The sequence below is a fragment of the Haemaphysalis longicornis genome, unplaced genomic scaffold (genome assembly GCF_048455015.1).
Source record: "Haemaphysalis longicornis isolate Haplotype H1 unplaced genomic scaffold, Haemaphysalis longicornis Haplotype H1 scaffold_4, whole genome shotgun sequence".
Lineage (NCBI taxonomy): Eukaryota > Metazoa > Arthropoda > Arachnida > Ixodida > Ixodidae > Haemaphysalis > Haemaphysalis longicornis.
Window position 1 is genome coordinate 90,596,803 of NW_027526361.1, and position 16,857 is coordinate 90,613,659.

Genomic DNA, 16,857 nt, shown 5'->3' on the forward strand with positions numbered 1-16,857 from the left:
GGAACATGGCACAGAGATGACTTCTGGTACTCAGCCTTCCTGCCGCATTTTTTATTCTGTGCACAGAACTCGCCCAGGGGATGGATGATAAGGCCGAGGGCCGGCCTTATACTTGCCACGCACGTCGTCACGCCAAGGGCGCAACTTAGCGAGGTAACCTTGTGCTTATCTGTAGTCATGGCTGCAAGTGCTTCCTGGGGACGCCTTCGGGGTGTGCACGCAACTTGACTTCCTCACCTCATCCTCAGCCATTATTCTGTCAAGTTAACACTTCTAGGCAATGGCCGCTCCTTCGTCCTCCCCTTTGGTTTTCTCGATAAAATTTATAGACTCCACTTTTACCCCTACCGCAGTCATTTTATTACCCGACTTGTTTAAAGTCTGTCAACAACAGCGGCTGGGTACGACGCCACAGCATGAGTGAGGTACTATGCGCACTAGTCTCCTTGGTGCGCAGGAGTTCGCATCTTTGTTGCCCGTGTCGCCGGGTAAATAGAGTTTTTCTAAGCGGCAATTGCCGTGTCTCGCTCCATCCGGACGTTATCTCAACGGCCAACGACGACTCAAGTAAGTTTCCATTGCAACACTTACAGTTTGTGAGATGTGGTCAGGTCACAACGCTGGCATTTATTTAAAACGATTTCAATATTGCGTTTTTGTTAAAGCTGTTATCGGTACTGTTAGCGCGGAACCTTCATGCTGGCCACCTGTAGTTAAACGGCGTTAAACCGAGCTTAAACTGCACCAGATAATTGCTTGGTTTTCCTAAACATCATTGTTGGGATAACAACAAAGAGGTTACCGCAGCAACACAGCGGTTACATTCAACTAAGTAAACGCCCTAGTATTAGAAACTAATGCGTCTTTGAGCTCACTGACGCGTAATTAAAAAAATATACTCACAATTAAACAACGTGCTTTAATTCTTCCGGTAGATGGAGCTCGAACCCTGCATTTTAACGACTGGGGCACCCCAGATAAAGCAATCTAGGGTGACTCTGGTGGCTCACCCAACCTTGATCTGAGGAGTACGGTCCACCAGGAATACCCGTATGTAGAGATCAAGGTTGTTTGTGTCGTCCATGGCGTGAATGGTCTTCAGAATGACGCCGTGAGGAACGGAGTGGAAGGCCGACCTCATGTCCAGTTAGGCGCGACGCCTCCTTCTCCTGTCGCGCCTGCTCCAGCACAAACACGACGTCCCCCAGCGAGTCAGTCGTATGAGGGTGGCACCTGAAGCCACTTTGTTGTTCCCGGAGGACACAGCGTCAGTCCACAGTCCACCCCAGGTGGTCCAGGGAGGTGGCCTCCATCGACTTCGCAGCATCAGAGATCAGCCATACAGGCCTGTAGGATCCGGGCTGCGACAGCGACTTACCCGGAGTTTAGTCCAATGAGACACGATGGCGGGAGTGTTTCAGGTCTTACCCAATAAAATAGTTGCAGATGTGGAGCCACTTGGGAGAGTTAAAGATAGCGCAACATCTGGTACGTCACCCCGTCAACGGCCGCGGAACCCAGCCGTCTTGGACAGCGATGAAGACCAGCTTGCAGTTCTCGCAACGTCAGTTCACTCGTGCAAATGGACGTCACCCGTTGCTCACAATGGGCGTGAGGCCACATGTCTGGCAAAGACACGGTGGCTTGACTTGGGGCTTGGGCTGCTCTAGCGGACTGGCGGGCTACATCAAGTCAGCGAGTCCCCTCTGAGATGCCGACTGAGTTGGTGGCCGCCAGCACCACTCGCCTGCTCGTAACTTAAAGGGACGGACAACCGATTTTTGTCGCGTATATGTTCTCTAGCTCACATGAAAGCCAGCGTTTTATATAGCCCGGTAACCACAAGCAATTTATAAATAAATTGGCAGAAATAATTTTAATTTGGCAGCAAACTTTCTTAAAACGGTAGGGTGGCGGGTCGCAGTGTCGAAAGTTGACACTACAATATGTGTCCCGGTCACGTGACCTGCAAACCTACCAGCTATTGTAACTGCTGAAACGTTTATTTACTTATCAAAAACCTTTTAACGCGACTATTTTTATAAGTTTCAATTGCGTATGCATTTTTAAACATTACTTTTGAAAAACTTTAAGACACGCCACCCGCCGTCGCTGGGTGGCTCTCAGTGTGGCTAACCGAGCCTCCGTGCCCAGAATCAACGGCAGCGTTCAGTAAACAGACCCAGCGAAGGAGCTTTGACGATTCTGCCTGAGTCAGGGGCGTTTGTTCTGCCAAAATATTTGATTTCAGTTTCCAAGTACGCCAACGGCAGCTTAACAAAAAGCTGTGCCCGGGGAGAATCGAACTTCCGACCACCACAACGTGTAGCCCGATTCTATCTATCGTCTATCCCAACAGATGGCGCATTCGTGCAAGATAGACTGCTGAATTAAAAAAAAAAACACCTAAAGAAATAAGAAAGCCTGCGATTCGCACTTTTTTTAGCTGGGGACAAGTTTTTAAACGTCGTTTTTCATTTCGCATACAAACAAAAGTAAGTTGCCGCGCTATATGTCATGGTTGCCAGCATTATTTTGGGGGGACACATACGGTTCGTAGATCTAAAAATTTCGATTTCGATTAAAACGTTCTAGGGCGTTATCAGCAAGGCCGTTTCCCGTTAAGGTGCTTTAAGTGATGCTCTTTCATTTGGGATAGAGAATACATACTCGACAAAAATCGGTTGTCTGTCCCTTTAAGGTCGTGACGAGGCTTTGAAGATGCATCACTCCTCGGCTGGGTCTCTTCAGGGGACCATCGTGGAGCAACTGGGTCTCTTCAGGGGACCATCGTGGAGCAAAGTGTCCCTCAACATCGCGTTCGGCGCTGCTTGGATCTCCACCTGCGTTCACCATCCACCTCGTTGTGGGCTGTCCAGTCTTCTGGCTCTCCGCTGTAGCTGGTTGCGGCGTGCGTTCAGCCTCACCAGTTCCAGTGGAGTCGTGCGCTGCGCGGCACCTGCCCCGTTAACGTAGCCTTGTCGGGGCTGCACAAGACAGCTTCCAGGAATTTGGCTTCCGGATCCTCAACGCAAGTGGCCATGTTCTTTCTAAATTTGCCCCAATTATGCATTGCATATGCCTTGGTGTAGGCACGTCTTCGGTTTTCCATGGGTGTGACCAGGATGTGGTAGCGGTCCGGCCCGTATGTGCTGGTGGATGATTACCATGAGTAAGAGCATTGCTGCGTCACAAGGGCCAAGTAGATGTGGCTTGATTAGTCCGTGCCTCGACAGCCAGGCCAGACCACAAGCAGGCCTAAGGAACTGGTGCCGTCCAGCAGCAGCCGTTCCTTGTGTGTGCGACAAGGACTCTCCCATTATTCTTTGAGTGCGTGGAATCCCAAGCCCATTTTTGTCTATGTAAAACAATGAGCTCCATTTTAATTTGATGTAACAGGGATCCTTTATTACAAAAGCAGAGCTGTAACGCAAGTCAGATGAATCAGGAAAGTCTACATATTTAGAAAGCGAGAATATTTTACGTGTTTTTTAGGGAAGAGTGAAAAAATTCTAATGCCGAACTTAAGCGACTCTTGCCGCGTGGAGTGAAGATCACGCTATCTGCAGGTGACATCTTTATCTGGTGTGCCTCACGTCCTCGATGATCTACACAGCAGCGCCTCCAGAAAGCCCACTATAACATATCTAGCTACCTCGCATGTCGTGGCCTTCAACAGTCCCCCGATAAGAGCGTAGCCATGGCCTTTGCACGAAAAAAACATAGATTGTTATCCACTGATTCTAGGCAGCCGCGCACTCTCATATGCACTAGTTCAAGGATATGTTGAAATTTTAATAGATCGCAACTTCACCTGGTCACCCGAGGTTAAACAGTTACGGGCCCACATTTCTTCGGAAACTCCGGTTTAGGAATGTATTGCGGGCTTACGCTGGGGCAGTGATTACCATTCAATGGTTATGCTGCACAACAGCTGTGTGGATGGTTGGCTGAAGAACAGCCTCGTTATCCTACAACGAATATCAGACACAAGCGAGAAGAGTCTTGAGGCAGCAAGGAACGACAATTTACGCATCTGCCTTGGGCTTCCGAAGGGATATTAGAGCGTCGGAAACCTTGCACAAGCACGTTGTTTGCCTTTTGACGTTATTAGGAAACAGGAGACTCCCGTGTGCACCTCAGGCATCGGCTTCTCTCTGGAAATCAATTTTTTAGTATTGCAACCTCAAGCTGCTCGAGATCTGGATTTGCCCAAGCAGTTTGCAGTATGTCCCTGTTAATTCCAAGACCAAACATATAACGTCTCCCCTTATACCTCCTTGGAACGTTACTCCCTTACAAATTCAGTGTCGCATCCCTGGAATTGGCCCCAAGAAGACAATGCCCTGGACAGAAATACTGCATATCGTGCTAGAATACATGCATAAAACGCATTCGGCTAGAACTCAAATATTTACGGATGCATCGTCCTCCCCGCAAAGCTCTTCACCTGGATAGTACGTGCCACTTACTGGTAACATGTTTTCATTTTGTCTGGAGCGAGCAACGTCATCTACAGCGGCTGAGCTGTATGCACTCAAAGAAGCAATTGTCTACATCCTACACCACGAGCGGCATCACTGGAGAATTTTTACAGACTCCAAGGCAGCTATGCAAGTTTTGTCAGGAAAGAGCAGGTCTTCCGCCCACCATACCGGAGCCTCCGACGTCTACCTTCACAACCTCGCTTGCATTGCTGGAAACAGTATAAAATGGAAATGGATACCTGGCCATTGTGGTATTATTGGAAATAAAAAAGCAACAAAGCGGCCCGTATGTGCCTTAACCACAGGAAATAATGTAAAGTTGTGTGCAGTGTTTTGCCGCATCGCTTTCCAGTAACTGAAAGAAACCGGCTATGGTGTAACCAACCGAATAAAGAAGTCTTTTTACACGCGATTGACCAGGAATTGAAATGAAAACTTCCGAGACAGCTCCCTCGTAGCCTAGAGACATTATATCATCGCCTGCGACAGAATTCGGTCTACACCAACAGTTGCCTTTTTCGCCTCGAACTGACAACCAACCCGTACTGCGACAACGTTTCTTCAGTAAAAACCGTTGAACATGTGTTATTAGAATGAGTGACCTACTTGGCACCAAGATTTATTTATTTATTTTTTATTATACCTCAAATGCCCCAGTACGGGGTGTTACATGAGGGGTGGGCTGTGGTACAAATTTCTTTCAACGTGGGTTTTGAACAGAACCGGGCTTGAGTGGTGCACGACGTCGGGTGGAAGATCATTCCAATCCTTTGCTGTTTGAACAAAAAACGAGCGAAGGTGGGCAGTTGTTCGGGCATGCGCAGGATAAACAGTGTTGCGGTGGCTAGTACGAGAAGAGATTCGATGTGCGGGCATGATACTGGATGCGTCAGACGATGAATGAAAGAATTTGTGAAAAAGGGTTAGTCTAGCGGCCTTGCGTCGCAATTCTAGATTCTGAAGTTGTGCTTGGCTTTTCAGATTAGTGACACTTGAGTGATGTGAATAATCAGAGTAAATAAACCTTGCTGCCCTATTCTGAATAGATTCCAACATTATAGATAGATTGGATTGGTGCGGGTCCCAGACGGCGCAAGCGTATTCGAGTTTCGGGCGTACTAATGTTAGGTAGGCTAAACGTTTTACAGGAGGAGGGGAAAGGCGTACGTTTCGTCTGAGGTAGCCAAGAACTTTATTTGCTTCGTTACAGATATTTATTATGTGGGGTGTCCAATTAAGATCGGGAGTTATGTTTATACCTAAATACCTATAGGAGTCCACGGGGGATAACTTAGAGCCGAAAAGAAAGTATGTTGGAGCCGGGTAATGTTTCCTACGATGAAAAGAAACGACAGACGTTTTGTTAATTTTCAGAGTCATTAGCCAATTCCTGCACCATGTTTCAATTGTTAATAGATCGTTTTGGAGAATGCAGGAGTCATTAGGGTCATTAATTGGGCGATAAATGACGCAGTCATCTGCGAATATTATTATTATTAGGCATATATTATTAGGCAGGTCGTTTATATAAATTAAGAACAGGAGGGGACCGAGGACCGTACCCTGGGGCACGCCTGAGACTACTTGACAACGGGATGATGATGTCTGGTTGGCACAAACGAACTGTTCACGGCTTGAAAGAAAATTTTGGATCCAGTTTAAAACGGCAGGGTCAAGGTTTAAGCGCGAAAGTTTTAGAAAGAGTCGTTTATGGGGTACCTTATCAAAAGCTTTTTCGAAATCTAGAAAGAGAGCGTCAACAGGAATATTGTGATCAAGACATGAGCTGATATCGTTAATAAAAAGCGCGAGTTGGGTGTCACATGAGAGGCCTTTCTGAAAACTGTGCTGACTGGGGTGGAAAAAATTTACAGACGAAAGAAATTTGACGGTTTGAGAGTAGATAATATGTTCCATAAGTTTACAGCATATGCATATTAGTGGTATTGGACGGTAGCTGGAGGGTGAGGATGACGGACCTTTCTTGGGAATTGGAATGATCTTGCCGACCTTGCAGTCTCGTGGCACCCCTCCAGATGACAGTGATTGCTGAAAGATATGAGACAATATAACAGCAGAAAAATGTTTAGTGTTTATCAGAACTTTAGGATTTATGCAGTCAATACCAGCTGATGACGTCAGTTTTAATGACTCGATCACTTTAATGATGCCGTGAGCTTCGAAGATGACGTTAGGCATAACAGGGAAATCATGGGTGGAAGCACAAGGAAGTATATCTTCGGGTTCATCAGTAAAGACAGAACAAAATGTAGAATTTAGTGTTTCTGCGACATAGGACTCCGGTATTGTAACATTTTGTGGATCGCATAACGAGATAGGTTTCGTATGAGTGGGGTTAATGGCCTTCCAGAACTGTTTGGGGTTAGTGCGTATCATGTCTGGGAGGGTAGACGAGAAGAACGTTCGTTTAGCATTTGAAATCATGGATTCGTAAAGTTTTTCAGTATTACGATACTTTTCCCATGCTTGCTTGGAATTCGACGCCTTAGCCGAGCGGAAATGTCTCTTCTTTTTGTTGTTAAGGCGTTTTAATGCGTTGTTGTACCACGGAGAAGTAGGGCGTTCTGTAATGGTGATGGTAGGAATATAGGTGTTCATTAATTGCTGCATTTTCTCTTTAAAAAGCTCCCAGTTTTCGTCAACAGACCGTTTCCAGAAATCTATAAGAAACCAATCGCAGAAAGAGGAAAGTTCGTTATTCATACTTTCATAATCGGCTTTGTCGTATAGGGTTATTCTTTTCTTAATTTTGGGGGGGTTCGGTAAGTTGTATTGGAAACTCGCATGAATGACTGAGTGATCGCTTATACCGGTTAGATTAGAAACCGACGAAATTTTATCAGGTTCGGACGTTAGGAGTAAATCTAGCAAGCTTGTTGAATTATGGGTTGTTCGTGTAGGGAATGTTATCACTTGGGATAAATTGAACATTAGGCAAGTATGTACAAAGTCACTTTCAATATTATTTTTTGAAGTTGTTAATGCTAAGTTGGACCAATTTATTGAGGGAAAGTTGAAGTCTCCGAATAGCAGGAGAGGGGAACCGTCCGAATCTGAAGTTGCCATTTGGAGAGCATCATTAAAGTTGCCAATAAAAAATTGCCCCCGCCTCCCCGAAGGGAATCGTGAGGAAGTGCGAATGCATTTCTTGCGCCGAGAGTACACGGCGTAGTAATTCTGACATCGCCTTGAGAGGCGCCCAGCCAGCGAACGGTCTAAACTGGAGCAGAGCGAGCCAGGAGACTAGCGAGAGAGCGCGCGCGAGCCGACCCACGGAGTTGATTGATTGATTGGCTGTTTATTGGAGGAGGTCATAAGACCCTGAAGGGGATGGGGGAGAGTGGGAAAGGGAAAAAAATATGAAAATAAAAGTAATCGATAACACATTTGCACTTTTTGTCCCATTAGAAAGTCAGTTCGCACTTGTCACAGAATCACTGACCCATACAGGGCTGGTCTGGCAGTTTATCGCTGCATATACAGGGTGTCCCAGCTATCATGCACCAGGATTTTAAAAAAAGAGAAATTGCGTAACTCGAAGAAAACCTAGTGCATAATGTTTGCAGTACTGTGAAGAATCGGAGAGTAATTTTCTCGTTAATGAGACTTAATTAATTAATTGTAATTAATTATCTAACTCGAGAAATACTGTCCTAATCACTAAAGTGTCAATGAGGCACTTGTAGGTAACCACGAGGGGCATCTAACTGCGCTATTTACAGCGACGAACTAATTGCGTACTCATTTATTCTGACTGATAACGGAAACCCGCGAAATATGAAAAATACCACGTGACGACGCTTACACGCGCATTGTAAAGCAGCGTCCCCAAACAAAGCTGATTGAAAGCAACTGCTTCGTGTGTTACCCGCCCGAAGACACAGCGCATCACCTTGATAATAGCATGCATGGAAGGAGCAGCAGCAGCAAGATTCGCGGGACGCGTGTGCAGATAAGGAACAAACTCGGTCGCGATTTCTTCTTTCTTTCTTTTGTCTATTTCATTCTGGCTAACTCAGAGGCAGCCTGTTTGATGGCGTTGCTTTACGGTGCGCGCGGAGGCGCCGTCACGTGGTATTTTTCATATTTCGCGGGTTTCCTTTATCAGTCAGAATAAATGTGTACGCAATTAGTTCATCGCTGAAAATAGCGCAGTTAGATGCCCCTCGTGGTTACCTACAAGTGCCTCATTGACACTTTAGTGATTAGGACAGTATTTCTCGAGTTAGATAATTAATTACAATTCGTTAATTAAGTCGCATTAAAGAAAAAAATACTGTGCGCTTCTTCACAGTACTGCAAACATTATGCACCTGGTTTCTTTCGAGTTACGCCTTTACTCTTTTTTTAAATCTTGGTGCATGATAGCTGGGACACCCTATAGGGGGGCACGCCGCGCCGAGCGCACCGAGCCAGGTGGCTGAGAGAGGAGGCGAGCGCAAGGGGAGAGGGACGCGCGCAGCGGCGCACGGCAGCTGCAGCCGAGCGAGGGGAGAGGAGGTGCGGGTGCGTGACGTCACGGCGCGGGGAGGGAAAGTGACACGCAGCGGCGCACGGCAGCTGCCGGGGAGAGGGGTGGAGTGTGTGACGTCACGGCGCGGGGAAGGGAGAGGGACGCGCGCGCGCACGCCGTCGCGCCGCGAGGAGTGGTGAGGGGCGTGTCGTCACGTGGTGAGTGACGTCACTGCGCCGTTGCTACCGACGCTCCTCTCCGCTCCATGCCGTTGCTAGGGAGAGGAGGACTGCGGACGCCGCCGCCGCCGCCGCCGCCGCCGGCGGTGGAAGGTTTGGGGTCGCTTATAAAGTGCATTCGCACTTAAAAGAGGAATCGGAGTCAGGGGGGCGGTAGCAGACGCCAATTATAATGGGTGGGGCTGCAGCTTTGCAGCGGATGAAGATAATTTCAAGGCAAGAAGGAAAGTCTACCGCGCAGCATTGCAAACTGTGGTGAGCAGCGATTAAGACCCCACCCCCCCCCGTTTGTTTTGGCGATCACAGCGGAAAATATCAAAATCAGTAAGCATAAGAAGCAACTCTGAGTCGAAGATAGATGAATTCAACCATGTTTCGGTTAGTACTACTAATTTACATTCGGTAGCCTGGATGAGACTGTGCAGGGAATCGCGTTTAGGCAATAGGCTCCTAAGTTAGTATAAATAACTGATAGAAAGTTTTTCGATTGAACATGGGCTTTAGTTGGTAGCTATGGTGCACGTGGGAGCACAGTTTGTGTAGTCGGGTCAAAAATGTAAGTCACCTCATCGATGGTTAATTTACGGTATGCGAGCTTATAAGGTCGGGACTGGGCTTTCCCAAATTCGATCAGTCGTTTTTGTATCAGACGGGTGTTGGGGGAGTAATCTTGTGAAATGCTGTATGTAGAATTTTTTAGTTTTTTTGCGTTCGCTAAAATAAGGTCTTTATCTTTGAAATGCGTGAACTTTACAATTATGGGCCTATCGTTGCTAGGATGGAAAGTTCCCAGTCGGTGTGCGCGTTCAATATCACGTGGGTTACAGTCAGATTGAGGGCAGCCTTGCAGTGATCTATAATTAAAGCCTCGGATTGGGCCCACGTTTCGCGTCCGGAATCTTTGTGTCCATAAAAGATAAGGTTATTTCGTCGGGCTCTATCGTTAAAATCGTCCATACTGCAAGCTAGTTCAGCGATTTGTTCGGAATTTTGTACAGCGATGGAACGGATTTCCTCGACGTCTGTTTTAAATGTGGCTACGTTCGCACAGTCTGCTTCAATTTCGGCAAGCCTTTCGTTCATGTTTTCAAAAGTTTTATCATACTGGGACAGTGTAGTTTGAATGCTTTTCATTTCTTTTAGGAGGGATGATCGAACTTCATCAAGGGCTGACAGTACGTCGCCATCTGTTTGGGTGGAGGATGAACGGGTAGTAGGGCCTGGGTTTTCTTCTGTCTCCGGAGAGCAACAACAGGTTTAGTAAGCAGTAGCAGTAATGATAAAGGGCATCAATGCAATACCGTGGGCTCGACAACACTATCAACGCATAATGCCCTGTAGGCTTGGCAAATATGGAGAAGCGGTTTGTTACCTGCATGAAAAACAGGCATCGCAGGTGAGCGTTCGCCATCGATACGCTGTTGCCGAGCCCACTGGAGGGGCCACGGGTGACGCTGGTGCTTTTATGGTAACGGTGTGGCGCCGGTGTCGGGTTGGTGACGTGGGAACCACGTGACTTCAGGGAGTGCAGTAGGCGGGGCAGAACAGGAGGCAGTTTGGCGATGCAGCGGTCATGAAGGGGGCTGTCAGTGATGGGCGGTAGTGGCAAGTCGATTGGGCGCTGTGGTCGCCGGTGCAGTGAGGCTCCGTGCGGAAGACTGTCGGAACACCTGCCCAGACGACAATCTGCATGAAAAACAGGCATCGCAGGTGAGCGTTCGCCATCGATACGCTGTCGATACGCTGTTGAATATATTGAGCGCCTAGATTAAGGGCCGGTACAATAGCAAATCATATTTTAGAATGTTCGAATTGTGTTGTTCCTGCATGCAGCGTCGTAAGAGAACGCATGTAAGACTTGTACGAGTTCAATTGCCGAAGTAAAAAGCAAGAAATTGTGGGTGTTGAGGAATTTTTTGCAGAAACGTGGTTAGTATTTCATTCAAAATAATTTTGGGGGTAGGGGGACTCTCAAAGCAGCGTCAGGCTCTAAGAGGTTTGTTTTTTATTTTAAAAGTGTGACTTCTGTGGCACAATCTGAAACGTTGTCCGTCAAGCACGTCAAGCCACACCAGTGGTTTTTTTTTTCTGCCACCTCTTTTGAGGACCTGTTTTCTCTACATCACCGACGCCTACCAGAGAAGCATGTAGGTGATCGCAAACGCCGGCAAAACTCTCTGCTTTTTCAATGAAGAGCCTTCTCTGTGTGTGTCTCTTTGTAATACCGAGTCGGTGCATTATCGCGACGTTTGGATAATGCTGGTCGTTAAATTCTTTACATTTGTTTCCTTTTTCCAGTCGCTCCAAAATGTCGATCATACTCGTGATCATTGTTGCTGCCACGCGTCTGGCTGCGATCATGGCCGATACCTCTGGACAAGTCGTAACCACAACAAGCGGAACCATAAGAGGAATCGTTCGGACGACGACAACGGGCTCCGTGAACGCCTTTTTGGGAATACCCTTCGCCGAGCCGCCGATCGGAGAGCTTCGTTTCAAGAAACCGGTACCTAAAAAGCCCTGGGAAGGAGTCCTAAACACGACCGCGTTGCCGCCCCTCTGTCCCCAGAGTCCCGCCCATGTCAACGCTTATTTCCAAGTAACGGAGGCCGATGCCATGTCAGAAGATTGCCTCTTTCTAAACGTGTTCGCACCAGCTGGTAACGACGCGGACCTCAAGCCCATCGTCGTGTACATCCATGGTGGCGGCTTCACCTTCGGGGGAATATCTATGAAGATCTTCGATCCCTCAGAGCTGGCGGCACGGGGTGACCTGGTTGTAGTTGTTGCCGCGTACCGACTTGGGGCTTTGGGATTCCTGTACATGGGCGTGGAAGATGCGCCAGGAAACATGGGTCTCTACGACCAACTGCTCGCTCTGCGCTGGGTCAGGGACAATGCCAATGCTTTCGGCGGCGACGCCGACAAGGTAACAATTATGGGTGAGAGCGCTGGATCCATCTCCGTCGGCATTCACCTAATATCGCCTAAAAGCGAGGGTCTTTTTCGGCGTGCCGTCATGCAAAGCGGTAGTGCCTTTAGCAATCAGCTCAAAATGGACAAAGCGCGGTCAGCCCGCAAGGCGCGTGCCATCGTGACGTACTTCACCTGCGACAAACGGGAGAACGGTTCGCGAAATCTCAGCATGAAAGATTTCGTGGCCTGCCTGAGGTCCAAGAACTACAGGGACATTTTAAAGGCGACCGAGAGCTTTAACCCAACAAAACTCGACGGATTTTTTCCTGTCGCTGGGGAGGAGTTTCTGCCAGAGAAGCCAGGAGTTCTGCTCGAGCGTGTAGCACCGAACGCTCGCGAGGTGCTAGTGAGCGTATGCGCAGCGGAGGGCGATTTCTTCGTTTATTACTTGCTTACTAAGTTGCAACGACTGAACGACATCAACCTGCTCACAAAGTGCCAGGTAGACCTGTTTCTCACAGCCATTTTGACAGCAATCACGAGGGCTGAGCCGGAGGAAATCATCGAGCACTACTTCGACCACATCAACCTTGGGAACGGCACGGAGGTGGCGTACGCAGCCTCCGACCTTTTGGGTGACCTCCTGTTTCTGTGTCCCACTCTGGGCTTTGCGAAGTTGTTGTCTTCTCGTCAGCACACGTCAGTGTACGCGTTCCTCTTCTCGCACAAACTTTCTTTCCTCGGGTGGCAGGAGTGGATGCGTCCCACGCATGCCGACGACATCTTCTTCACCCTTGGGTCTGCGCTAAGCATGGGCGTCAAGCCGTCCGAGTCCGACGTGAAGGCAACGGAGAACTTGGTACACGTCATCTCGACGTTCAGCCACACAGGGTGAGAACCAATACCTTACTTGAGTTCTCGCAAAACAAAGCAGTGGACGACCCCACTGAATCGAAAGGCTGTGTTCCCTTTGACGCCCCACACGAAGGCGCTATAAATACGCTGTGGCCAGCTTATCCCTCCTGAAGCCCTGCTGGCCCTTCCGTATAGACCGTCCTCACGGCCCCACGTCATAGAGATGGGCTCGATGGGCATGCCGACATTAACTGCAGTGAAAATAATGAATACAATAATAAAAAATGAAGAATAAGGGCCTTAACGAAAATAAACAGGCAAAAACAAGGTATCATGTGAATAAAAAGGCGGCACGGTCCGTGCGGTAAACGGACAACCACTTCAACTGCGGAGTCTAGGTCCCAACTGTAGGTAGTAAGGTGGCGAACGCGTGCCCTTTGGCCCCCTTGTTCGAAAACACACACTTGGCCTATGTTGGCGCCGTTGAAATTGGCAAGTGTTGTGCCTTCGGATGATAATCTGCAAAAGGTGTGCAGGTGAGGAGGTATACGTGCAATCGTGGACGCCGGAGTCACATCCGCGTACATATTTACTTGTGTATTTCAACACGAATTTCGAGACTCACGTGCCGCTAGGAGTGAATCTGAAACGTGGACTCGTGCCACAACACTATACAAAGCAGCAGCGCGATCACTATCTGTGCATGTTCGCTTTAGCCGCATTTTCGCTGTTACCATTTATACTCGCTGAAGGCGGTAGTTAGCGTGGCTAATTAATGGGTGATATATCCAGTGGTTACGCATGTGTGATCCATAGGTGGGTCACGAGGGGATTACCGGTGAGCCATTAGTAATTTACTGGTCACGAATCTCTCGTTTGTCATCTACGAGTGATCCACCGATGCGGGACGAATGCGTCACTGATGGATCAGCAGTGACTCACTGGATATTTGTAGACCCAGTCACGCACGGCTGACCCCGCGCATCACTCTCGTGTGGGTAACCAGTGAATCGCTAGAAATTTGATGGCCGCAAGATACTGGTGAGTGACCCACTCAAGGGTGACGTGGCCCACCCCTGGGTGAGGAGGTCCTTATATGACCCGCCAGATGTTCACAAATGGATCAACGGTGCGTCACTACCAGTTGGTGGGTTGCGAGTAACCAGGAGGCTACCGATTCTGAGGCGGCGTGACCCACCAGTGGCCCATCCATAACCCATGGTTAGATCAAGAGTCACCTCTGCGTCACTAGTGATTTTGGGTCATCGCTTAGTGGTGCCTTATCCACCCTTATTAACCCGTGAGTCACCTGCCGTGATGGGTGGCCAATAGTGTAACTGAGGTGTGTCGGGGCGGGTAATCACTGCTCGGTGACTAGTGGCGCTGATTTTCAGTTGGTCAGTGAACCGTCAGAAAGCAGATCCACTTGTGACCCTGACAGACAGACATAGAAATGTCAGCGTTTATGTAGCCCAAGAAGGAAATACTACGTCGTGATTATTTCGACAGGCATCAATACACTCAAGTTACCCGTTATTTTTCCATTTAGCATATGCAGTTGAACGATTGTCGGCTGAGCGCCCTGTGCATATCGCCGACAGTACGGAACAGCACAGCTCCCGTGTTCTCCTTCCAATGAACTGAACATTTCTTGCGGGCCACCAAAGCGCCTCTGTACGATTTTGTAAAGATTCACAAGCTGTCACAACATGAATGAAATATCACAACGAAACAATATGTAAATATTTTCAGAAAAATCAGAAATACTTAAATCGCGTAAAAATGTCTGATCTCTTCTCTCGAGCGCAACGTTTAGTTTCCGTGGCATTTAAGGCGCAAAATACAAATCTCCCTCCTGCACGCAATGTAACCGTTGAGCTGCGGAAACCTGCAGTCCTCAGCTGTGACCCGAGGGAGGGAGGGATCAGTGACAGCTGGTAGGACGGGTCGCGCGTGCAGCCAGAGCTACACAGGCTCGTCCCCTTTTAACGAAGAGACGCTTATCTTTAAATAAGTTTCTATAAAATAATTTCCCTACTTCCCCTAGAATTCTAAAATACTCGGTGCAATTGTCATTACGTTTTTACGTATGTATACTATTTACCGTAAACATTTTGCAATCGCATATGTCTACTAAGCCTATTTTCGAGATACTGGGAACGCATTGAGACGCCGTTTGACACGTTATTTTAAACTGCTTAGGAGCCCCGTGGTCAGCGGGGTACTATTGGAAAGGGAAGGCTGTGACGACTTTCCGCCGAATACCTCATCTGCCCTCCCCTTTAATCGCGACTTGTTTTGGGTGACCAGGGCGCAAACTTTTTCTCTGTCTCGCTCTGTACATTCTCGTTGACATTCTTTAGGGGTTGGAACGAAACTAATGTGCTGTTCTCTATATTGCAGAGTTCCACAAGTAATCAACGGAACGAAATGGCCAAAGTTCGACAAAGATGGGCAATACCTGCTCATTCGTGAAGGCCCTGCTGTTCTTGCAAAGCATCTTCGGCAAACTTCATGCGATTTTTTGAACAGAGTCCTGCCTTATGAATGAGAACTTCAGCCTCCCCTGCTTTAGGAATAAATTTTCTTGACAGGTCGTTCTATAACAATTAACAAAAAAACCTTGGCCACGTGACACCTGAAGAGGGGCGAAGCATGCAGTGTACAAGTGTAGCCAAAGATTGTAGGTCTCTCCCTTGCCACACGGCGAGCGCTGATTGGGCGCCGAAGAAGCGCGGGTGGGAGGAACAATCGCGCTCTCGCTGAAGCGGTGGCGCCCTCTCGTGCGTTGGACCGGCTTTAAACGAGACTGGCCGAAACTTGACTTCGTGTCACACGCCGCGGCATGCTAAGAAGCGTGCTTTACAGGAGAAAACCTGGCGTTCGAAACATATTCCCAGACGGAATTTAACATTTATGTTATTAATGCTATGAAATCCTGATTGTCCCACTATTTCAAATTAGTGTAAATCATGTTAGTCTCTTTTTAGCCGGATTCATTCATTATTCACTGGTTTTTTTTTACCGTCGTTTGACAACTTTATTTGCCGTGACGACATAAATATACGACAGGAGACGCCGACAGCCCGACCACCTAAGGTGCTTCGCCCCTAAAATTCATGATGCAACAATTATTTTGCACGTCAAGCTTCGACTCAGGTAGCTGCACCAGAATTACGTCGATCGGGGTGCGCCGATACCGTCCCCGGGCCGCGCTAAACACACCTGGTTGACATTAACAAAGTGTTTTGCAAGCACGAAATGGTGGGAAACAAAAGTAACAATTGGGTATTAGTAAAGGCGTAACGGAAAAATGTCATGAGAAATGTAACGGGAAATGCTTCAAATGTCTCGGGCATAGCGGTTGCCATGTGGTTGATATTGGGTTCTTTCTTTTCAGTCTGAAATAAGAGGTTACCAGGCCCCCATGAACTTGTTTTCTACTACAATGTGCTTTGTATGCGTCAAATTTATCAATTAAACGTGTACCTGCATGCTTTACCACGTGTACTTTGTACTTGCTTTACCATGTGCCTTTGCAATCGTGACATAGTCATCCATAGTACGCACATCACACTCATTCCAGATAGATGCGCTTGACTCTAATATTAGTGCTTTTAGCCAATTTTCTTATCCTTTGGGGAGGCAGACGGTATGGCGGTGGGCGTCCGTACACACCTACAAACAGATAGACAAATTGACCGACAGAGAGAGGGGGGGGGGGGGCGGAACCACGCAAAAACAGTTTTCACCCGAACTCTACCAATTTGAGCTAAACTAGCGAATTCTAGCCGTAATTATGGAGCTGCGAGTTTGTCTTGTAGGTTCTATTCGAAGGTTGAATTGGTCATATTCCAGTTTATGAAATTCTGTAAGGAAAAAAAAA

General features: G+C 47.8%; 1 protein-coding gene across 1 annotated transcript; it reads left to right on the forward strand.

The window, feature by feature from the left end:
* Positions 1-188: 188 nt before the first annotated feature.
* Positions 189-16,458, forward strand: LOC144179049 (acetylcholinesterase-like). The gene is made up of 3 exons (XM_077707227.1): positions 189-567; positions 11,499-13,007; positions 15,375-16,458. The coding sequence occupies exons 2-3, from the start codon at positions 11,509-11,511 to the stop codon at positions 15,520-15,522; spliced, it is 1,647 nt and encodes a 548-aa protein (XP_077563353.1). The 5' UTR covers positions 189-567; positions 11,499-11,508; the 3' UTR covers positions 15,523-16,458.
* Positions 16,459-16,857: the final 399 nt, after the last annotated feature.